General features: G+C 56.6%; 1 protein-coding gene across 4 annotated transcripts in view; it reads right to left on the bottom strand.

Annotated features, from left to right (window-relative positions):
• Nucleotides 1-2,255: 2,255 nt before the first annotated feature.
• PTCH1 (patched 1) overlaps nt 2,256-23,217 on the bottom strand; it is a 258,590-nt gene continuing 237,628 nt past the window's right edge. For all 4 annotated transcript variants that reach the window (XM_084898944.1, XM_084898941.1, XM_084898942.1 and 1 more), the window contains 9 exons: nt 19,748-19,890; nt 17,660-17,843; nt 16,064-16,344; nt 14,364-14,501; nt 11,502-11,644; nt 8,237-8,336; nt 7,530-7,784; nt 5,492-6,035; nt 2,256-5,012 (listed from right to left, as the gene is read on the bottom strand). In XM_084898944.1, the coding sequence (XP_084755070.1) occupies nt 5,493-6,035; nt 7,530-7,784; nt 8,237-8,336; nt 11,502-11,644; nt 14,364-14,501; nt 16,064-16,344; nt 17,660-17,843; nt 19,748-19,890 (1,787 nt within the window). In that variant the 3' untranslated portion in view covers nt 2,256-5,012; nt 5,492. The remainder of the gene's footprint in view (nt 5,013-5,491; nt 6,036-7,529; nt 7,785-8,236; nt 8,337-11,501; nt 11,645-14,363; nt 14,502-16,063; nt 16,345-17,659; nt 17,844-19,747; nt 19,891-23,217) is intronic.

Raw genomic sequence — 23,217 nt, 5'->3', positions numbered from 1 at the left:
CTGACAGAGGAGGCAGCAGACCGTGTCCTCAGAATCCCGGGCCGTGGCTGGCACTTCCCGGCAGGCAGGGCCTGTGCGGGAGAGGGCGGCCAGCATGCCTCCATCACGGCGACGGGAACAATGAAATAGATTCATGTGTGAGGCGTGTTCTCATTAGGTGCAGCCTTCAGAAAAGTAATTAAAAGTTGGCAAATATTCCTTCTAGATGATTAATAGGTCATCTCCACGTTTCCTTTTGGGAGGTCAGCTGCCAGTTACCAAAAATGAAACACCTGCTTTTACATCCACGTGGCTGCTGCCCGAGACTGAGCAGCACGCAGCATTCCTGGAGCTGTTAAATGTGTCCTCGGTGCCAAAGAAAATGGGCCTATGTTTACCCAAGTCCTGAATAAATACGGTGGGTTTGGGGACGCAGGCCTGATTAAAAATGTCTCCCTAAGCCAACGTGAGAACTAAGCTAACTTACATGTAACTTAGGTGCATGTAATTTACGAAGAATACTAGTGGCCCGGTGCACGAAATTTGGGTACATTAAAAGGGAATTAATTAGAGGAAATATTTTAATATTGCTCTTTGCCCTTTCTCTATAATAGAAGTGTCAGAGATGAAAGAAAATTAGTAAAATGTATATGAAAATCTCCCTCCTGTCAGTCTGGATGGGCACGGGACCCAGAGTTAAGTCCCCACCCACCAGCGTACGCATCTAAATCATGTGAAACCCAGACCTGGCCAGCCCCTTCCCCGGCAAGCCCTACAGGGCAGGGGGTGCAGCCTCAGGTCCCCCATCAAGCCCTGAGGGGCGGGGGTGCGGCCTCAGGCAGGTCCTCCATCCAGCGCCAGGTTGGGGGCGTGGCCTCGGGTCTCCCAGCCTGGTGCCAAGATAGGGTGGACCTCAGGTTCCTCCCCCCTCCCCGCCCGGCCTCAGGTCACATGGCCCAGGGTGAAGGTGCGAGGACCATTTGCATATTAGCTCTTTATTATACTGGATGGTTAAATGGCAAGGAAGGATCACTTGGTGGAATAAAGCACGCTTAAAAGAAAGTGCCTCTGAATTTGCATTCCAGTGAATACAATCAATATCTATGTCCCGGTTCAGGGAGCACCGTTTCCTCTAGGACTTTTGCAGGAACCGGGTGAGCACTGAGTATGAGCGTCACTGCCGAAGGGCTGGGAGACAGACCGCTGGCTCTCTCAGGAGGCAGAAAACCTGCTTAATTTCCTTTTTCACGTCAAGTGTCCATTGGTGCGGACATTGTATCACCGGAACATCTCACTCCTGGGTCAGCTGTGAACCTCAAATGCCTCAAGGAGCTCGTGAAGGACAAAGCCTTCCCACAGCACCTCAGGCTCCTTCGCCTCAGAGGTGGGGGCTCTGAAGAGCCTCGGAGTTGGTGGCTGAGCCACACAGGTTGTTCTCATCGGACTCTAACGTTCCCTCTGGTCCAGACTCATCACCACCACCGTTGTTGTCAACCTCCAGGAGTCGGTGAGAGACACACAAAGGTGAGGACCTATCATTTGTCTCAACTACTCAGCTGTCACCGTAGCCACACAATCTGCACGTAAAGGAATACCTGTCTCTGGTAAGTCCTGACGAAAGCAGGTGGGCTGTGGGCTCAGGGGCTGACCTCTCAGCACAGCTCCCAGCCCTCGAAAGGGGTGCTCTGGCCTGCCTTTTCTCCAGGACCGCAGATAAGGTACAATCCTACCACAAACACTAAGTATGACATCTCCCCTCATTTTAATAATCATGGAATCCGTCTTTATAAAGATTCCCCCTGGTTATTAGGTATCACATAAAAAGTAAGAATGCTAAAGAGATGACAGGAGGGACCACTTTGAATGGTAATTTAGAAACTTCCGCCAAAACCGGTTTGGCTCAGTGGATAGAGCGTTGGCCTGCGGACTGGAAGGTCCCAGGTTCGATTCCAGTCTAGGGCATGTACATTGGTTGTGGGCACATCCCCAGTAGGGGGTGTGCAAGAGGCAGCTGATCGATGCTTCTCTCTCATTGATGTTTCTAACTCTCTATCCCACTCTCTTCCTCTCTTTAAAAAAAAAATCAATAAAATATATTAAAAATAAAAAAAGGAACTTCCTTGGATTCAGGAAACAGACTTCAACTCCTGCATATCAATAACACCTCCACGAAGCAGAGCAGACGGAGGCTCGCCAGACGAAACCACCACGTCCCTGACGGCCTGAGTGGTCATCATAGGACAGTTTACTTAAAGAACATTCAGTACACCAAGACATACCAACAAGTTATATTATTTTTTATTCATGTTAGAATTTCTATCAGTGTTTGAACATTAACATTTAGAGAGTTTGTACATTTTTGCCTTCCAAGGTTTAAAATGAGAACCACACTAGGTCACAAATGGTAACTAATACACGTTTCACAATTGCATGAATACTCACTCGATCTCCCTCTCTTAACACTGTTAAACGTTTTCTTTCTTGCTGTACTTTACAATGAAGTGTGCCCCACTCATGTCTTAGCAAAGTTTCAGACATTATGGATTCATCACATATAAATTCTTTAAAAATATACTTCTGTCAAAGACTTGATGACTACTATGTACACTACAAAAATAAATTTTCATATAAATAAATTATATGGCATACTTTTATCTTTGTAATTGAAATGACACAAACCCATTTCCACCAAAATTGGCAGGCAATGAGACCCAGTTTGAATATTTATTTCCTTTAAACTCCTTACACTAAAACCGACTATGAGACCTTAATGAAAATGTTATATACTCTGAACTATTTAACATTAGTAAGCACTCTATACAAATAAAAATTCTGTTCCAAAGTAAAACATAGCTGTAATAGTGTTTCCAACAGAAATAAAAATCCCTGCATTTTGTTATAAACTGGCATGACAAATACTGTAGGAAAACATTCTTATGATACAAAATTATAAATATCAGCAAAGATTTCTTTTAAAAAATTAAAACATCCAAATGAACAAACAAGACAGACAAAATAAAACGATTTTAAAAAGGGGAGAGAGAGAAACTCTAGTTTGCCTGCCAGCCCCGTGTTCTCCCTTTGCCAATGTGACTATCGGAGAAAGGTCCACGCTGAGCAGAAAGCAGGGGCTGGACGAGCCGTCAGGCACCACACAAGCTGGGGAGGGAGCGGGGGCACGCCCCGGCCAGAGGGAAGCAGACCTCAGAACCTGCATCCTCTCTCTCCTGAACGCAGGACGCGCACGTTTTCCGAGCAGAGCGGGGTGTTAGGTAGACAGTGTGGCTAAGGGAGGCACCGAACAGCAGCGGGGGCCGGTGGGCCCCTGGCATATTGGCACACACCCGGGGCCCGCCGGTGGCTTCCAATCAGCATCTTACAGCCATGCATGTAGGGCCTGAGGTCGCCGCACCACTGGGTACTGCCGGGCCGCTGCCTTTTGAGGACGGTTTCCGTGTAAAAGAGGAGGGCACAGCGGGAGAGCTGCCAGCGTGCCCTCCGAGAGTAGCTTAGTCTGGGCGCCGTGTGCTTCCCCGGCGAGCTGGCCTCTGGCTAAGACGAAGACCAAGCCTCCGCCAAGAGAGAACCGACACAGAAGCAAATCTTTACGGATAATGCCTGGTTGAGAAACCTGCCTCCATACCCCTTCCTCATGGAGTGTGTGCACCGAGCACCTTCCTGCTTGTCAATGAACGTCACATCGAAAGAACACTACTAACGGTGAGGAGGAGACAATAACTTAGTTGGGAAGTGTGCACCATCACGTTAACATAAACACATTGAGAAGGATCCTTCTACATCCTACCGGACTTCTGACCCCGGGTCGCCTTACTGAATGCTCACTATTTATTTTTAAAGACGCAGACGGGGCCCAGAAAGCCCCAACCACCTGTGCCATTTAGGGAGAAAGAGAATTTAAATGGTAGGGATCAAAACATCCCCTCTAGGTTTATTGTGGGCCCAGAATGCACAGGTTTTTCTACCTGGTAGCAGGGTCTTTATCTCCAAAACATTTTTAATCCACTCCTAGTTTTTTTGTTTGTTTGTTTGTTTTGTTTTAATATGAGTACTGGTCACGAGAGATACAAGGAAGGCTGTGCCACATGCTCTGCCCGGCTGAGGCTCAGCACGAGGCCCGCTCTGTAGCTGTTGGACAGTAATGAAGACGCCAGAGGTTAGCTCCAGACCCGGAGGTCCCCATGCCCGCCACAAAGATCCGTGTGGAGGACCTTCTCTCCTCTGAGGCACGAGCTGGGGTGCCTGGATGGCAGCAATGACCTTAGACTTGGAGTGAGTCTGACAAAAGCATAAGGCGATGTTTTGGGCCGGGCTAGCCTCGGAGCACCAGGCAATGCTCTTCCTGCCTGACCAGGGCAGAGCCCCCTGAAGGTTACCGACAGAGAGAGAAAGACCAGGGACGACAGTCACAGTACAGTACATGGGGAACCACACGCACATCCACACGCAGCCAGCAGGAGGGCCGCCCCGACTACACCTAGAAGCCCCGGGGTTAACGTTCTTTCTTCATATCTGCTCATTAAACAATAACAAAATTACCACGCATAGCGTGTTCGAAAGTTAACAGTAACATTTCATACTACCACAGGGTTGTGATATGCAAATTTAAAATAGTTTAAACAGAAACCTTTACAAAATAATCCTATTATATAAGCAATATTTGCATAGAATTATACAGGTAAATTATACAATATTTAAGCAGCAGCAAGAAATGCTGGGATTTAAGACTACGTTAAGCGTGGTTGGGGCACCGAGACCAATGTACAGACCCCCGCCCGCCCTGGGCCCGCAGCGGGAAGCGCCAGGCCGCACGACTTCACATCGCTCCTTCGTATTTACAGATGTGTACACCTCTTAAATATTTAAAGAAATATTTCACAAAATAATACAGCCGGTCGCAGTCACGGCGAACTGCAACCCCGGTGCAGGGTGTCCTCCCAGCTCCTGGCAGCGCTCCTCGCAGGGCGGGGCTGGGACTCCGATCTTTGGCCTCTTTGCTTCCCGCGCTCCTCACCCTGCAGGAGGAAGGACAGAAAGGGAAGTCAGACGCAGGAACCGGCCTAGGAGGCCGCATTTGCGGAGCACATGGACAGGCACAGGGAGTCTCCGTACGGAGGTCAGGGGGGCGGGGCCGGTGGGCTTCCCGGGGGCCGGCTGGGCCCTTTCCTGGATGCAGGGGCAGGTGCCGGGGTGCCAGGGCGCCCGTTCACCGAGCTGGGCGCCTGTCACATCCCCGGGAGGGCACACGGACCAGACCGACACATGGGTGAAGGGGCAGCCGCTAGCATCTCTGTTAGTCCTCCACCCTCCACAGAACAGGTTATGGGGGGCTGGGGCCCCAGTCTGGGACGAGCCTGGCTGCCCAGTGAGGGGAGCCTGGGCCGGCAGCCCTGCCCCGGGGATCAGGTCCTCGGCGCTGGGGGCGGGACGCACCGATGCCAGGGGCTCGGAGCCCCGGAGACCCGGAGCCCGGCCCGTGCCCCGCCGCACGCACCTCAGCTGGCGCCGCTGCCCCGGGGCCGCTCCTCGCACTCCACGTCCTGCAGCTCGATCACCTCCACCTTGGAGCCCCTCCGCTCGCACCGGACGTGGAAAGGCACGTGGGGGTCCTCGAAGGGCCCGGGGTCCGCCGGGGGGTAGTCCTCGTAGCCGGGGCACAGCCCGCCCCGGGGGTGCCGCCCGGGGGCGGGCGGGGGGTGCACGGCCACAGTCACGGACGCGGAGGCGGTCACGGTGGTGATGGGCTGGCAGTAGCCGGGCACGGAGCTGCCCGCGGCGGTGAACACGGGGGGCCGGGGGTGGTGCGGGCGGGCGCCCCGCGGGCCCCCGCGGTCCCTGCCGCTCGGGCTGGGGTGCCCGTCAGTAGACATTTCGAAAGCGTCTCTGCGCGGTCTGTAAGGGGGCGGCCGTGGGCCTTCTCGGGGAGCTTCCCTCGGGGGCGGCGGGCCCGGCCGTCCGGGTGGCAGGGACCCTGAGTCCAGGTGGGGCTGCGGCCGGGAACCGGAGGGCGGGGGGTGCCTGGCTTCCGGATGCACCACCTGCAGAGGCGAGGGCAGGTTACGGCAGGCTGGGGGGCGCTGACCCCGGGATGGGCATCACCCCCCTCCCCTATTGGCCCTGGTTCCCGCCTGGCCTCCCCCACACAGCTTTTCTTCACCCAGCAGCGCCAACCCCACTGCGAGAGGACCCCTGACCCCCCGGAGCCAACGAGGGCCTTCCGCTCACAAAAGAGAAACCCATTCCCTTACAACCGCCCGGCGCTGCTGCCCGGCAGAGGAGCGCCTTCCTGGGACCCCACGCCTAGGCTCTCACCAGCACAGCTGGCTGGCACAGAGCAGCTGTCCACAAGCGCAGGGCTGTGGCCGCAGAGGGGCCGAGCTGCCTCCCTCGCAGCGCACACCCCCCTGCTCAGGAGGCCCAGCTCCTGAGCCCCTTGGAGAGCTGCTGAGATCCGGCCCCGGCCCGCCCAGACGCCAGGCCTTGGCAGGACGGTCTACCCGCACTCTGGTGAACGCACCAGCCATGGGGGACACGGCGCTGTCTGCGCTTAAATGAACTAAAACTCAAAATTCAGCCTCTGGGTCTCACTTGCCACATTCCCAGCGCTCAGCAGCCGCACGGGGCTGCAGCCCGCGGCTGCCCCGCCGCAGAGGGCTCTGCGGGCAGGGCCGCTCGGCCTGCCGGGAGGAGTCCGCCTGCGGGGTCTACACAAAGCGGAGCGCAGCACAGTGGCCACATCAATCAGAAGGACCGTGACCAACTTCAAAGCCGCCCGGCTTGTACCTATTTCTGGGCTCCCGCTGACCTAAACCAGATTCACACTGCAGCTCAGCAGGCCTCGCCCCGGGGGGTGAGCGGAGGAAACTCAGGTTATTTGGTCGGCCCCTCTCTCGTTCTTGGGAGGCGTGCTCTGGCCGGGCCTGGAATACCCATTTCCTGGAGGGACAGCAGGAGGCCCTCGGTGGGGGGACGCTGAGCCTCCGAGCTGGCCTCGGAGAAGCTGTGTGTGCTGGGCTCTAGGACGGGGGCCCGGCCAGCCTGGGAGTGCAGAGCAGAGGCCGGGCCCTGGGGAGGGCTCCCAGCCACCAAGAACATGTACACGGAGCCACAAAACGCTTCTGGCAAAGTCTCAGACAGCAAGAATAGAATCAGTTTTGTAGCTGAGGGCAATGAAAGGGAACAGGAATGAGAGAAAACAAAAAATAGACCCCTTCAGCGAGTAATGAAAATCCCATGCCATGCTTAAAAGGCATCATTTTAAAACGACATGCAGCATTAAAAAAAAAAAAAAAAAGGCCAGGCCTCCTCTCCCTCACGCTGCACCGAGGCCGGAGGGACAGCGGCCGCCTGTGTCCTTCCCTGCGGCTCTGCCTCTGGGACCCGGGAGCGCCAGCTCATGGAACGGACACAGTTTCCCAAGAGCCAGATATTGGCGACTGCCAGCGGCTCCCCTCACCCGCCCTGTGCTCTCGCCTGGGGCCGGGGGCCAGGCGGGCTGCGCGCGGAGCAGAGCAGGGGGCTGCCGGACTTACGGAGGAGCGGGCGAAGACGGGGTTCTCGGTGGCCTCCACGATCACCTGGCGGGCGGGGCCGCGGCCGCCCGGCGGGGCCTCGTACTGCCGCAGCTCCTCGCTGATGCCCGACACCGTCGTCTGGGAGCTGTACTCCGAGTCGGAGGAGTCGGAGCCCGCGTGCGCGTGGCGCGGGGGCACGGCGAAGCGGACCGCGCTGGGGGGCGGCTCGGGGGAGGGCGTGGGCAGCCGGCTCAGCCCGCTGGCTGGAGACACCTGTGTGGGGGGAGGATTCGGTAGGAGGAGCGCTATCACCCACGTGCCCGTCCTCAGGGCCTCTGTCCTCCCTCACCCCACCCCCTGCACCGGAGGACCCCAGGTCTGCGGCCGGAGCAGCAGCACCGCCCTCGCTCACACTGCAGAGGCAGGCAGCTCTGACTCCTGCCCGCCCCACCTCTGTCTGGAGTGGGAAATGCTTTACTGATATATGATAGAGGCCGATAGGACTAAGGGGCCAATCGCATGGTCTAAAACAACAACAACAACAAAAACAAGTTAGAGAACCAATACTACAACCCCAAAACTGTGAAGGAGAAAAAAGGGGATACTTCTTGAGATGTTTGCTGAAAAACGGTAACTCATCAGTAATGTGAATACGCCTAAACTATCTAAATGAAGAGGGACCCCGGGAAAAACAGCGCTCCCACTCGGCCGGCACGGTTACTGACCTCAGGATACGGTCCGAAGAAGGACAACAGGACCGGGAGCAAAACCAGCCCGTTGAGGACACCCAGGATGGTCAGGATCGCCAGGACGGCAAAGAAATACCTGAGGAGAAAGGGGAAACAGAAACAAGGTACATGAGGCTGCGATTCACAGGCCCGAGGTTCCACCGCGGGCCCTAAGCCAAAGCGAGCCAGGCCCACCCAGCGCAAGGCTGCCACCCGACTGCGGCTAGTGTTCCGCACCAGAGGATGTTTTTTTTCACTTTATGACTCTGAGGGCTGCGTTGCACAACCCGAAGTTCACGAAGGAAGAAAAGAATTAGTTTTTAACTTGCTGAACTCTCATGGCATGTCACGTCACTTATGAACGTGCTACACAAACTCAGAAACATGGACCACGAATTGAATGGCGGAGCAGACTGGACGCACAAGCACAAGGCCGAGGGGCCCCGTCCACGGAAATCCAGCAGAAGCCAACACGGAGCAAAGGGGGTAGGACCGGACTAGCGGGGCCCAGGAGGAGAAGCACCCCCCTGCCCGCCGCTAACCCACCGGGACACGGCCTGCCCCCTGCTCCAAGTCTCTGGTGGGTCAGGTCGGGCTCTCCCTGGGCTCTCGTTAATCGCGGCTCTCTGTCTAGAATTCCGTGGGTTCCAGTTTAACCGAACAGCTGCCCCTTTCCTGACCAGGAGCCAGCCTTCTGTAAGGAAGATGCTGCCCAGTCTGTGTTTGCAGGGGCGCGCACGGAGGGAGGAGAGCAGGCCACAGAGATGGGGCTGCTCTGAGGCCAACCTTTTGCTGGACAACTTAGCACCTCGGAATACTCTTGTTTGCATCAGTCAATTCAAACCCAAAGGCCGCAAGAGGAGGAGGAGGAGGAGGAGGAGGGGAGGAGGAGGAGGAGGAGGGGGAGGAGGAGGAGGAGGGGCGTGCCCCAGTTGCCCTGCTCTCCCAGCGCTAAGGCCTACAGTCTGTGGTGGGCCGTGAACACCAAGGTGAGCCACTCCACCTGGGGAGGAGCAGGCACCACACGAGCATGCGTTTCCGTAACAAATGGTTTCTGGGCTGTTCGGCTGGGAGTGGGCAGTGGGGTGGGGTGGGGGTGGGGGTGGGGGCTCAGGATGTTCTGGGAAGAGGGAGGGCACATATCTCTCTGTTAATGGTCCTCTTGATCATAAAACAGAACAGGCACCAAACGTCGCCATTTCTATATACGTTTCGACATCAGATGAAAGGAGAGAGAATCTCTATAAAAATACAAATACCTCGCAGCTATTGTAAACACCGGGAACTCCTGAGCTGCATTAGTGAGAGCCGAGCAGCCGGCCTCCTGCCCTAATGTAAACTGTGGGGACTTTAGGCGGAGGCATACATCAGCAGCAGGCATTGAGACATTTGCATCCCATCCATCTAACCGCAGGATAAACAGACCAATTAGATTTCTGACGCTTAGTGTATACAATGTCTGCTCATCTAGTCGACCCCAGCGAGGGCTTTATCAGGTCAATCCATCCAGTTCTAGAAAACGGGAAGCCCTTTTAAGTGCTTGACACAGGGGGAACGTGGGTGTCTCTGGAGAGAATAAGCAGCCAGGGGAGACAAGAGAGCTGGGCTTCTCGGCCCTCCATCCAGGCTCCCAGCAGCTCGCTCAGACTCAGGCTAAGTTACCTCTGTGCAACCCCCTGTGCACCGCCCATGAGACAGCTCGATCCTCTGAGATCCCATCATGCCCTGCGTTCCCCATGGCTTTGCATTGTGCGTGAACGCCTTCCCGTAAGTTCCATGGGGGTGGGGGTGGGCAGGGTCCCTAGGACTTGCTGTTGTGTGAAGTGCTTGTCATATTGTGTCTTGTGAGAACTTACAGAAGAGAAATTCTTTTGAAGTAGGTTCTTTTTAACGACATAAAGAAACCACTAATGTCTGCATAAGTAAATGCATGGAAAGGAAATGCAGAAAAAGTCAAATTAGGAGCCTACACAAAGCTCAGAACAAAACCTTACTCCAGTGTAGGCACCCATCTATCTGGTATCGGCAGACAAGAATGTCCTAACCGGCTTGGTACGTGATCAACAGTCCGTGCTGAGGACCTGGCAGTATGGGCATCACCCGGGAGTCACCTTCCCACCCCAAGGAAACCCACTCCGCCTTTACCCAGTGCCCGGGCAGCCCCAGCACTGGGTGTGAGACGGGCGGTCCGGTCCGCACTGCAGGGACCGTGAGCCGAGCTCTGCCTCTTGTCCTAGGAAGGCTCCGCCGATGGGCTATGCCCCACACTCTGCACTGATGTTTCTCTGTAATAAACTGGCTGAAACGGAAAACCTTCTTCTTTGTTCTTGAAAACAAAAGGTCTCCCCAAGACACACGGGCACACACACACCAGGAAAGCCTGGTGGGCTTCTCCCTCCAGATTCCTGAAGCATCACAAACCGCCCGGCCATTCCTCACATGTGGTTCTAACCCGGGTCCCTGTTCCCGTGACGCTGCCTCCTTCCTTCCCTGAGCCGGGCAGCACGGGCCCCGGACCAGGACCTGCTCTGGCCCCGTGTCCTCCGCTTCCCTTCTACAGGAGCACCTGCTGTCCGCCACGCCCCCATGTCACGTTCTCCATCAAACTCACCAGGCACTCCCTGCCTTCAGTGCAAAGGAGAAGTGTCCAAACGAGGCTTGGATTTCTGAAACGTGACACCCACGTCACATCTTAAATGCACCCCTAATCTTCGTGGAACGCAAGACTGAAAACCGGGCATCTTACTTTCGCTTCTTAAGCGAGTAAGATCCAGGGGACAGACAGCTTTAGGCAGCTATGTTATCCTGGATCCAGGTTCAAAGGAGAAGTGAAGGACAAATGCGGTCCATTACTGGGGACCACAGCTGTCTCGTTCTGTGGGTATTTCTAACCCGGAACACTTTTCCCGGGCGTGGGGGACTGGGTGACCTTTCCGCCTGGAGCGGGGAGCCGCCCTTGGCTGCTATCCCCAAACCCTCCATCTTTTCTCCCCAAGATACTCCGCACGATGGCTTCGTACCTCTCAGCGCATCCCTGAGTTATCGTAATAATAAACTAAACATAAGGTGGCATCACAGACCATGCTGTATACCTTACATGTATAGGATTTTCATTTGCCAATTACAAATTATACCTCACAGGTGGGGGGAAAGCCGAGTCATAATGAAGAAGAAATGCTGTCATCTACCACACACAGAAGGAAATCACACAAGCAAGGAATGACGATTTTCCAGACGCGTCTTCTCTCCTGCTCCTGCTTACCTGACGATGAAGTCGAACTCCGACCCCGCCAGCATCAGCACCCCCAGCAGCGTGGAGACCGCCCCGTCGAGCACGGGCGCGAACATGTGCTCCAGGGCGAGCACGGCCCTGCGGTTCTTGTCGCCAATGGCCGTGAGGAAGGCCTGTGGACGGAGAAGGCAGGCGGTCAGCCCTGGGCGTGGCTGGGCAGCTCTTCCATCTGCCCCGACGGGACCCCTCAGCCCTCCCTGGGAGCGTGCCGGTGGGGTCACAAACGAGCAACATCTGGGCTTCCACAAAAACGACCTGCCCGTGACACCGGGTCATGTTCGGTGTTGACGTACCTCTTGGATAACAACAACAACGGAGAAGGAAAGCATACTTGCCTGAAATTAAAAACCAAACCAAAACGATACAAAGACGAGCCAAATGTGCTCTTCTTTTCACCGCTACTGGCCCTTGGGCTTTTCCCCCCAAATTCTCTCCCACCGCCAGCACGGAGACCTCAGCTGTGAACGTGACAGCATTCAGCCCGACATCTGGATGGTCAAGACCTCAATTCTGAGTGGACTTAACGCCGGGTCACATGAAACCGGGCGCTAAGTATTTGCTTCCTGGTGATGATGCCGAGGTTAGAAGCTCTATCCCCGGGTTCAAACGAAGGTGCTTGCAGCACATCTCAGCACCACAGGCAGATCACAAGGAAAAGACAGGACTGTAAATTCCAGTCACTCCTGGTCTGACCACAGGTGGACACCCCATCTCCTCTGCCTTCCCTAAGCTCTGCCCGGTCAGGAAAGCTGTTTTTCTCAATGGCAACGTGACAGAGCCCCAGTGTGCCAGACTGCTGGCTGCAGACTGCTGGCCTGAGACGAGAGCGTGACCCGGGTCTGATTAAATGTGGGTCCGTTATTGTTATAGCCTGCCGAACCCAAAAAGGGGGGTAGGGGGGCAGGCTGTGCGGAGACAAGAGGACCAGGAGGTTCTGAGGGCCGGTCCGTGACCCCGGTCTACACCCCACGCAGGCGCCCGGACAGAAAGGTTCCTTTCCTTAACGGAACCGGAAACAAAAGCACACCCCGGTGTGCCGTGAGCCTTCCTTCTTCTCCCTTCAGCGGACTTGGGTCCCACACAGACCTCGCCAGGAGCCTCCAGGGCCCAGCCAGCGGCCTTTTCTCTCAGGGGGAAAGCCCGTGTGGTTGGGAACCTGCTACTGTGTGTTGTGCTTGGACCGTGAGGCCGCAAGCACCGGGCTGGCTTATCCTCTCCGTCAATGCCTGTCACGGACACAGCACACGGACAGGACACCTTCACGGAGAAGAATGCACGTCAGCGCCAGTAGCCGCTGCCGCTTTACACACACACTCACACGCGGGAGGGGAGGACCACTGCACGTGTCCGGGGTGCACAGTCTCTCGATGGAGACGTGGGCCCGAAGCCTGAGCAGGTGCCGAGAGACATCCCTCACTGTTCACTCACTCGATGGAGACGTGGGCCCGAAGCCTGAGCAGGGCTGCTGCTCCCACAGCCCAGCTGGCTCCTGATCCCCCTTAAACCTCGGTGCCGAGAGACATCCCTCACTGTTCACTCAGCCCCCCGGCGCCGCCCGTGGGGGGGGACCGGCACCGTGCAGTGTGAAGCCTGGCGTGGCACGTCCCTCACAGGAACCTGAGCAGAGACACAGCAGCCGGTGCCCGCTGCCACCCCCGCATCCGCGTCAGGACAGAGTGACTTCGGAATGCTAAACTGTTTTTTCCTTCCCGAAGAAACGATGCTAGAATCGTGTTCCTAAGCTCTAGTTTCTATCGGGAGCCTTCCTCTGTCCCTCCTCCCAGTTCAACAGAGAAAGTGACTTAAACCTCTGGGCAGGTTCAATATTCAGCAAATTCTGTTTCTGTACTCCCAGCTTTTCATGCTGCACACGGGGATACAATGGGTCCATTTCAACAAGACATCCCTTCTGAGCCACAAGGCGTACACGCCCTGCGCCGCAGGGCCGTGGCCCTGAGCGTGTCTGTGGGAGGGCTGCGGAAGGCCCGGGGCAGGAGCGGATGCCCAGAAACGCACGTGCTGAGCGCTGGGCCCGAGGAAAGTCAGTGCTGGAGATGCCAAAGGCAAAGCTAAACGTAACTACATCAATCCTGATGCTTGGGGTCCTAGTGGAGGGCAAGCCAAACATCAGTCGTTAGTCACTAAACAGTCACGGAAGGCTGAGCCCCAGCCCCGGCCTCCGCCATCAGCACAACAAACGGGCAGGCTGTGAGGCCCCCGAGTAATTCTCTGATGCGCACGGACGAGGGGCTCGGCTCCTGGGCTTAAGGCTGCTGCTGAAGTTCACTTCCCTCCAACAAAGCCCTCCCAGGACGCGGGGGCCCTTCCTGGGGAGCAATGCCGGCTCTCAGCCCCAGGGCCGGGAGCTGGAGGAGCTGGGTGGGCTCAGGTGGGAGCACGGCCCCACGCCGAGCACCTGGCCTGCGCGCACCAGCCCCGGCGTGTCTCCACGGCTGCCAACTGGCCGCGCCCTCCATTATGCCATCCCCAGCGAGCCTGAGTGTGGTCTCACGTGATCCCTGCCTGATTAATGTGGCTTTTAACACTGTGTGTGGTCCTGTGTGTGCGCGCGTGCGCACACATACGCTCTCTCCCTCTCTACATGTCCTGGAAACACAGTTGACAACTTCAGGACCTGTGGTGCCACTAATGACACCACCAAGTAAATGGCATCCTCTGCGGACCTTCTCCTTAGATTCCTTACGAGGGAAAGGAGCCCAGCAGGTGCCAGCCGCCCCTCGGGAATGGAGTGCCAGTGCTGGGCACGTGTGTGTGCTGGGCGTGCTCCGTGACAGGGGAGGAAAGAAAAAGGTAGCTGGCCAGTCTCCGTACCAGAGCGACGTGAACGGTGAATTCCACGCCGATGCCGACGGACGCGATGAGGATCACCACGGGCACGGCACTCAGCTTGATTCCGATGAGGCCCATCATGCCGAAGAGCTCGACCGTCATCAGTGCCAGGACCGTCACCTGTCGGAGGGCACAGGGGTGAGCGGCTGGGCACAGACTGGCTCCAGGTTTGGAAAACGAGGGGAGGGTGGAAGTCCCGATGTGGCCCCCACAGATCAACACCGAGAAGGCCCCGGCACCCAAACACACCGCGGGCGCCGCCCTGCCGCAGCGTGCACAGCCGCCCTGACCTCCGGTGTGGCCTCTCCCCGGGCGGGCGCCCGGAGGCGCGGGGACAGCAGGCACACGAGGGCGAAGTGCCATGTGGCCCTGCACACTGTCTCCGACATCCCCGCTCTACAAAGCATTCACGTTTTCTAAACTCCACCAGAGCGACCCATGGAGATTTACACAAATAACAACTCACCACTAGCTTCACATTTAATCTGAAACAGGGTATTTCCTTCCGTTTGGATCTGACCCACCCCTCAACTTTGAAAACGAGTTGGTCCTTCAGTTTTGGGTTGACCGGCCCTCCATCCTAAAGAATGCCGATAGGAACGGGGCGAATAAAGGACCTGTGCTTTTGTCCCGAGCCCACGGCCTAAGGGAGGGTGACTTGGCACAAGCACAGCCGGAGAAGAGAGACTTGCCGACCGCCGATGCGGGTCAGGTTACAGCCCCCTCACTCTGAAGGAGCGGAGAGCAACGGGGGTGGACAAAGCAAACAGTCAAACCCGAGGAAAAGCTTTTCTTTGCCTTGTGATAGTTTTCGAGGAGATGGAAAGAAAAATCTGCCAGGTAGAATTTGGAGTTTCTTGGGCCAAAGGGGAGAAAATACAAATAAAACAACAAACTTGACGCAGGCGGGAGGCGGCGGGGGGCGTGGCAGCGGCGGTGGGGGAGGCAGCACCAGGAAAGTCTCCTTGGCTCTCTTCCAACGAGCTAACGACAGATGGACACCATCCACCGCTGAGGAACCGGGGCAGGTCCCGCAGACTAAACACTGACCTTTCACCGTCCCCGCTGCAGAGCGCGCGACGCAGGAACGAGACCTGCTCTCTTGTTTTTATAATTTTGGCATTTATGTCTATACCACAGCTCACGGAATCTAAACACCGCCGTGATTTTATGAGGCTCTGCGTAAAACTTCCTCCAAACCCGAGAGCGCCGTACGTGGAGGAAGGGCGCCATACCAGCTGACCATTCCCCCCAGGAGTTAAGACACACGCAACACCTACAGCCACTCTGTGCCTAGCCACCGTCCCACCTTCTCCAACCGTCCCGCCACTGAGCAGAACCTTCTACCTATTAGGTCTAACGTGAGCCCCAAAGGACACTTGACTTGAAAAGAAAAAAAATCAGCCGTGTTTTGAGTGTCTGCGTTTCACAAACGCTTGGCGCTGCTGCGGAAGGCGAGCGTACACAGAGCGTCGAAGGCCGAGGAGAGGGGACGCGGGAGGGCGGCCGTTAGAGGCTCCCCCCAGCCCCGGGCCCCGCCGCCTCCCGCAGAATAAATAGAGTGTGGGTGATGCAATCTCTCCCCGGCCCCAGAGGCCCAGACATAAACAAAACCGCCGGCTGCAGAAAGAGCTAGGCCGAAAGGAATGCGGCTTCCACAAAGACCCTCAGAGCGCACTCACGATGATCCCGGCGGTCCAGGGGTTCAGCAGGAAGACGGCGCACACGAGGAACGTGCAGGCCAGCACCACGCTGATGGACAGCAGGAGCCAGTGGCGCAGGCCCAGGTACTGCTCCCAGAAGAGGAAGGGGTAGCCGTTGGGGTAGCTGGAGAGCCCCAGGCCCGTGTAGTTGTTGCAGATGGCCCGGACCTTCTCGATCGCCTCCACGAAGTCCGAGGTGTCATGCAGGCCGTTGAGGTAGAAAGGAAACTGGGCGTATTCGATGGGCTCGGCGGCTGGGACTGGACGGGAAGATGGGGGAGAGAGCGCCGTGAGTTAGGGGCTCCTCGAGGCACTGCAAAGGCAGGCGGCTGGGAGCCAGGCACGGGGGGGGGGGGGGGGGGGGGGAGGGACAAGTTCCCCTCCTTGGCCACACCAGACAGGTGTCCCCGAATTCTCCGTCATTAACACAGACGGACCGAGAACCTGCCGGGAAGCCCTCGGACTGACTGCTCCTCCCTCAGCATCGAGGACAGACACGAGAGAGGCCTTGGCTCTCAGCGCTGCAGAGTTTGGTTTACATTTTTTTTTTTTTTTTAAAGCAACAATAACTAACCTTGGATTGTTTTGGGGGGAGCCTGTGATCTGTGTGTGTTATTTGACCTTTGATCTCAGTGTTCTAGAAGCAGCCGCTTTTATGTAATGGGCCCAAACAACTGGGGAATTCCATCGCAGCCGCATTTTTTGTTCAGCTGACACAAGTGGAAACACCACGTTCAAGCCGCTGCCCGCAGCCCCTGATGGGGACAAAGGAGCCAGGAGGTCCTTCCTCATCCTCTCAGCGCCCCGAGCGGAGCCCGGCCGCCTTCAGGCCACGCCGAGTCCCCCGGGGCCCGGCCGGGGGAGAAACCCCCACAGGACAAGCATCAGCGGCTGCCGCTGTGTGTTCCAGACCCTTCGGGGTCATTCAGCTGACTTGCTAAACATGATTTGCCCTATTATAATCTCAACTATAAATTTTCATTAAGACAAGCCTTGGCCGCCTGCCACGGGCTCCGAGGTTCAGACACCGGGACCCGCCGGCTCTCCAGCCGCCCTTTCTCCGGCCCCCGTGCCGCACGCTGCCACCCGAACCCGAAGGCAGAGGAGCCGCGCACGGGGACGCGGGAGGAAGAGGAGGCGGCGGGCCCCGCCCGCTCCGAGGGGCGCTGACGGAGCACAGGTGCTGGGTGGCTGACAGACCCGACTCGCCAAAAATCCCTTCCACACCAGAGCTGACAAAGTTAAGATAAACATATAATCCCCAGTGATAAAACCCCGCCATAGTAAACCAACACTCAGCCTGGAGGCGGCCAGGCTCTCACAGGGAACAGCTGGCACCGGGGAGCCGGCCTGGGGGGCGTCTCAGGGTTCGGGCTATAGGCGGAGATTAGAGGCTTATTTCTCCCCGTGAGAGCTGTGTCCCGTTCCCCCTCCCCTGGCCCGGGCAGTGCTCGGGGAAAAGACGCGGACTGTCCCGTGTGCATGTTCGAACCCCGGGCGGCCGCGGAGGCCGGGCTACGGTGGGGCGGGGAGCGGAGCGGCGGCGGGCAGGCTGGCGGCCCGGCGGGCACTTACTCCGCAGCCTGGTCTCGGGCATGTAGTCGGCCTTGTCGTGGACCCACTCGGGCCGGTGGGGCCGGATGTTGGCCTGGGAGGCGGCGTAGGCCACGGGGTCGTTGCTGACCCAGGCGGTCAGGTAGATGTAGAAGGCACTGGGGTTGATGATGCCGTCCGCGTCCACCAGGCGCCGCTTGGTCAGCTGCAAGAGGGGAACAGGGGCCTCTCAGCAGGGGTTTTGGGGGAGAAGAGGGCTCTGCACCCCCACGTGTAGCAAAGCCTAGCACACGCCCACGTTCGCGAGTGTGAGGACGAATCCCACCCGAACACCCTGGGTGTTTTCTTTCAAAACGCGCCGCACGGAGGATGCAAACCCCGGAGAGTCTGTCACACACAGGGCCCTGCAGACGGCCCGGGAACCGGCCGGACCAATCACGTCTGAACGCCACGAGGCCGTCTGCAGCCGGGGCGGGGAGCGCGCAATCTGGAGCAGCGTATTTATGGGAGGGGAAGGGGGAAACCTGGCAAGAGGCCCTCTGCACGTCTGTGTGCAGTTAACCTCTGCTGTTAACACTGAAGGAAATGCCACCCAGTAAATGGAGGAGAGCTATAAAAATAAAACAACATCTGTATAAATTTTGCTAACACTAGCCTCCTATGACCTGTGCATTCAAAAAATGCCCATCACCAGAGAGTGGAGGGGCTGGCGCCCGGCCCCGGGCTTTCTGGGTAATCTTATTTCGGAGCGGGGCGGTCACCAGCAGGACCCACAGCCCGCTCCCTGGAAAGCCGGTCTGCTGGGCTTCCCTCAGGTGAAGAACACGGCCAGAGCAACGGACGCACGCATAGGCACGTACGCGGGTGTTTTTTTTCCTGTTTACTTTAGGCTCAGGCCTGGTTCCAATGCTTTTGGTCGTTTTTAACAAAATGAAAAACACCAGTGACAGCAGTTAGCAGAAAGAGAGCGAAGGAAGAGCACGGAGGGGAGCGAGAGAACTAAATTTCAGAGATCTGGATTCAATTAATCCACAGGATATGTAACAACTGTATGTCTTCAAGCCGTCTCTGGAATTACATAGCACAGCTCAGGCCTCCGTGCGCGCAGCACCCTTTTCCCGCCCAGGCAGAGGAAATGGTGTGTGTGTGTGTGGGGGGGGAGGGTGGCGGGCCCCATCACTGTGGCCGTGGCGTCCCTGTCCCTGGAGCCCACCCCGACCCCGGGGCACCCCGCCATTCCTCAGACAGCCCCGTGCCCACACCCTCGTCAAGCCTGACGGCATGCCACATGCGGCCGTAAAGAACGGAGTTCACACTCCGTAATAACTCTGAACAACGTACTTTGTAAATCTGTCACCTTCAATGCCAGCACGAAAGGGGAGACAATACGCAGAGCCGCCGGGAAGGCCGTTAGCCTGACGGTTCTCTGCGGAAGGTGAAGGCCGTCGCCACGAGGAGCGGCGGACAGACCGGGGAGCGGCGGACAGGCCGGGGAGCGGCGGACAGGCCGGGGAGCCGCCGCAGAGCGGGGGTCTGGGAACCCCGGCCGCCGGGCGCGCAGCAGGGGCTCGCCGGAACCACGCCCCGGCGCAGGCACAAGCCGGGGGTCTGAGGGGCGTGAGTGAGTACAACTCCCTCCCAGGGACCGTGTTTCCGCATGTCTCCCTCAGGACAGGGCAATCTGTCTGTCCTCCTCTCCGCTCAGGGCCGGGGACCCTCCCCATCTCCGAATTGTCCACCCCGCCCCCCCCCCAAATCTGCCTGCTCACGTGACTGCTACCCAACCACGCCACCTTTCCAACTTTGGATTCAATCAGCACCCATGAGGCAATAAGCATTAGAACTCAAAGCAGAGAAGGCAACCAGCATTTCTAACACGGAAAAGGCGCTGACAACGGCTCTGCAGGCAGGCGGCACCCTCGTCCCCGCCTGACAGGTGAGTCGAGTGAGGCTCCCTGGCCCCGTGGCCGCACAGCCAGCCGGGGATGGAGGGCATCAGAGCCCACGCACGGCTCTCCCAGGCCCCGGGGCCTCCCGTCCCGGGAAGCCAGGCGGGGAGGGCAGGCCTCGAACCCGCTGCCCTGGAGCCCAGGCTCGGCGGTGAGGTACCTGACTGATGTCGATGGGCTTGTCGCGGCTGCCGGTCTGCACCAGGAGCTTGTAGGCCAGGACCCCGTCGTCGGATCCGTTTTTGTAATTGTTCGGCATGATCTTCCCCGTTTCCCAGTCGCTGTCGAACGCGTCCTGAAGTCCTGGAAAAGGCGAGTGTGTGTGACTCGTTAGAACTCCTCCGCGGCCGGCCAGCGTTCGGGGCGGGGGATGGGGGGGGTGAGGATGGAGAGCCGGGCAGGGCGGCGTGGGACATCGACCCCGAACGCTCTGTGCTCTGCTCGCACTCAACTTCACATTCAAACAACTCCGGGTTTTTCACGAGTGACCTTCAGGCTGCTAATAACCTTGGCTTTTAGGGTGAACGGGGAAAATGTTCCCTTCTAAGAAATAAACATACATGGTTTACCTTTAAAAAAAAAAAAAAAAAAGAACTCCTTTTCCTCCATGACTTACTCCAAAAGAAAGAGGAAGGGAGGGAGAGGAGGAGGGAGGAGGGGAGAGGAGGAAGACAGCGGCTCATTAACCGTTTCATGCCACTGTCTGGCTGGGCCCTGGGCTCTTCAATGCAACCAGGAATTCCGTGGGGAGGGGGAGAGACACGTTCAACCTCCCGACTTCAAACGGCAACTCCGCGGCTCCCAGCTCGGGGTGAGCGAGCGCGGCTCTGCCAATCTGTTCCATCTGTTCGGCTCCTGGAGCGACACAAGCTGCGGGCTCGGCCGCCAGGCTGTGTAAAGATCACAGCCAACACCTCTTCCCTCTCCGCGCTCCTTCCTCTGCCACCTTCCCGGGGGCGGGCGGGGCCGGCGGGCGGGGAGCGGCGCGCGCGTGCGTGCGCGGGGCCGTACCTCACAGGGGAAATTTGGATCAGATTGAGAACAGGAAGCCACAGGCCAATACAAGGGGCTCTGTGAGAACAGATGACAAACCGCAAGCCCGGGGAGGGGGAGGAAGGAGCGGGCTGGGGCTGGGGGATGGGCGCGCCCACCACACACAGCTGCGCTGGCCCCTGTAATCAAAACCATCGCTGCAGACCTGCCGGCCTGGCCGCAGCTGCAGAGATAAGCATGCTGGAAGAGAGAACAGGGCCCTGGTGACCCGCCCGGGGTCCGGGCCATCCCAGTGTGCGCACATTCTCCGCCAACGCCCCCCTGCTCCCCCCCAATCACCTCCCAAGTAGAGCTCTGAGCGCCAGCAGCTCAGGAAACCACATCTTTCGAACAAGCTGTACATGCATGGGTCAGACGTGGCCAGTAAGGAGGATAAGAAGGACAAGGAGGCTTATTTAATTTCCCCACATGCTCTGAATGACTTCAAAGACACCCCCAAAAGTGGGTGCCATTAGTGCTCAAATGGTTAAGCTCCTGGAGTTTGTAGTGTGCTGATTGGGGGGGGGGGAGGGGCGGGGAGGTGAAGGAGGGGAGAGGGAGGAGCACAGGACCCTGCCTTGTCTGTGTCTCTCTTTAACTACACCTTCCTTCCTGTTGCTGCGGGCATTGTTTTTACACAAACAATTTGGGGGCGAGGCCTGTGGGCGCAGGGGGGGAAGAGGCCCTGTTAGGGCCGGAGCGGAGGAGCAGCCAGACCACCGGGTGGCGGCCCCCAGCGCTCACACAGACGGTTTGCACGGCGGGGCACGCACACACAACCTGCACCGCACAGATGTTACTTTATTACCTAAAGCCTTTTTTTTCTGGGTTTGAAGAAAACAGGAAGGGAAAAACACCTCACCTCCCCACCCTCAAAGAGGCCTGACCTGTTTTCCTCACCATGATAGAATTTTCACCCTACATGCCGGTATGTACTTTAACCCTCTCTCTTTTTAAAAAAATATATTTTATTGATTTTTTACAGAGAGGAAGGGAGAGGGATAGAGAGCTAGAAACGTCGATGAGAGAGAAACATCGACCAGCTGCCTCTTGCACACCCCCTACCGGGGATGTGCCGGCAACCAAGGTACGTGCCCTTGACCGAAATCGAACTTGGGACCTTTCAGTCGGCAGACCGACGCTCTACCACTGGGCCAAACCGGTTTCGGCAACCCTCTCTCTCCTGACCTGCTAAGAAATCCTACTTTAATTGCTGCAACAACCTGGTGAGATGTCCCTGTTTAGTGCCCCTTCACAGGTGAGGAAAGTGCTGCCTGGACAGGCAGAACCACGTGCGGCAGCCTCGGGCACGTGCGGGAGCTCAGCGTGGACCTGGCAGCCTGGGCCCAGAGCTGGCTTGAACCACTGATGCTCTAAACCAGTGTTTCCCAACCTTCTCTCATGATGAGAATCACCTGGTGGAGTTGTTAAAACACAGATTCCTGAATCCCAACTAAGAAGTGCTAAACTAGAATTTTTGAGAACATATAGGTAAAATTGCATACCTAACTTAGTGCTCTGTATATAACATCTGTGTTAGAGCACTAGTTAAGTATACAATTTTACCTATAACTTAGTGCTCTGTATATAACATCTGTGTTAGAGCACTAGTTAAGTATACAATTTTACCTATATGTTCCCAAAAATTCTAGTTTAGGACTTCTTAGTTGGGATTCAGGAATCTGTGTTTTAACAACTCCACCAGGTGATTCTCATCATGAGAGAAGGTTGGGAAACACTGCTCTAAACGGCCCAGAACACACAATGGCGCCCAGGAAGGATTTGCTGAAAACACGAATAAGATGAACAGAGTTAACATGGGAACCGGCAACATCTGGTGGCAAATGGGTACCAAAACTCTAAGATTCCCGGCACACCCCAGAGTGAAACAAAGGAAGAAAGACCCAACTTGGGGAGGATGACCCTCCTGGCCACTCAAGCTCAACCCCGCAGCCACGCCGCTGGCCGCCACCCGGCATCCACTGCGCGAATGCAGAGATGTCCGAGAAACACCCACCGCCTCTGCAGGAAAGCGGAGTCCTTGGAATCGGTATATTAGTTCCTGACTAATTATCAAAAGCTCAAGTAACAATGGTTGGCCAAGTGCACTCACAATTCACAATTCTGGACACAAAACAAGGGACAAAAACTCGCTTCCACTGCCCCCTGGACAACGTTTTATATTCCAACACAGGCACGCAGCAGGAAGAATCGTGGCACTTTACTGCAAAACATGACAAGATTTAGCTAGAATGATCCTCCTTTTATATACTTCTCATACTAATTATTTCCTGGTGAAAAGTTCTGAGCTAATGATCCCAATTGCTCAGGACTTTTCTTTGATACTGGGCTCTAAAAAGAAGATATTCAGTTACATTTTACTTGCATGATTCACCGTGAAATAGAAACAAAACCGTTTGTATATGATACACACTGTGATTTTCTCTCTAACTTTACCTTATTTGCATGTGGGTTCAGGGATGACATGTGGGACAATTACTATGTTGCTATTAATTCTAACCCCTCAACTATTTTTTAAAATATTTTTTATTGATTTTTTTTTCCTAGAGAGAGGAAGGGAGAGGGATAGAGTTAGAA

The sequence above is a fragment of the Pipistrellus hanaki genome (assembly GCF_964339955.1).
Source record: "Pipistrellus hanaki genome assembly, chromosome: 11".
Lineage (NCBI taxonomy): Eukaryota > Metazoa > Chordata > Mammalia > Chiroptera > Vespertilionidae > Pipistrellus > Pipistrellus hanaki.
The sequence above is the reverse complement of the archived record's forward strand: the minus strand, read 5'-3'. Positions and strand labels throughout refer to the sequence as shown.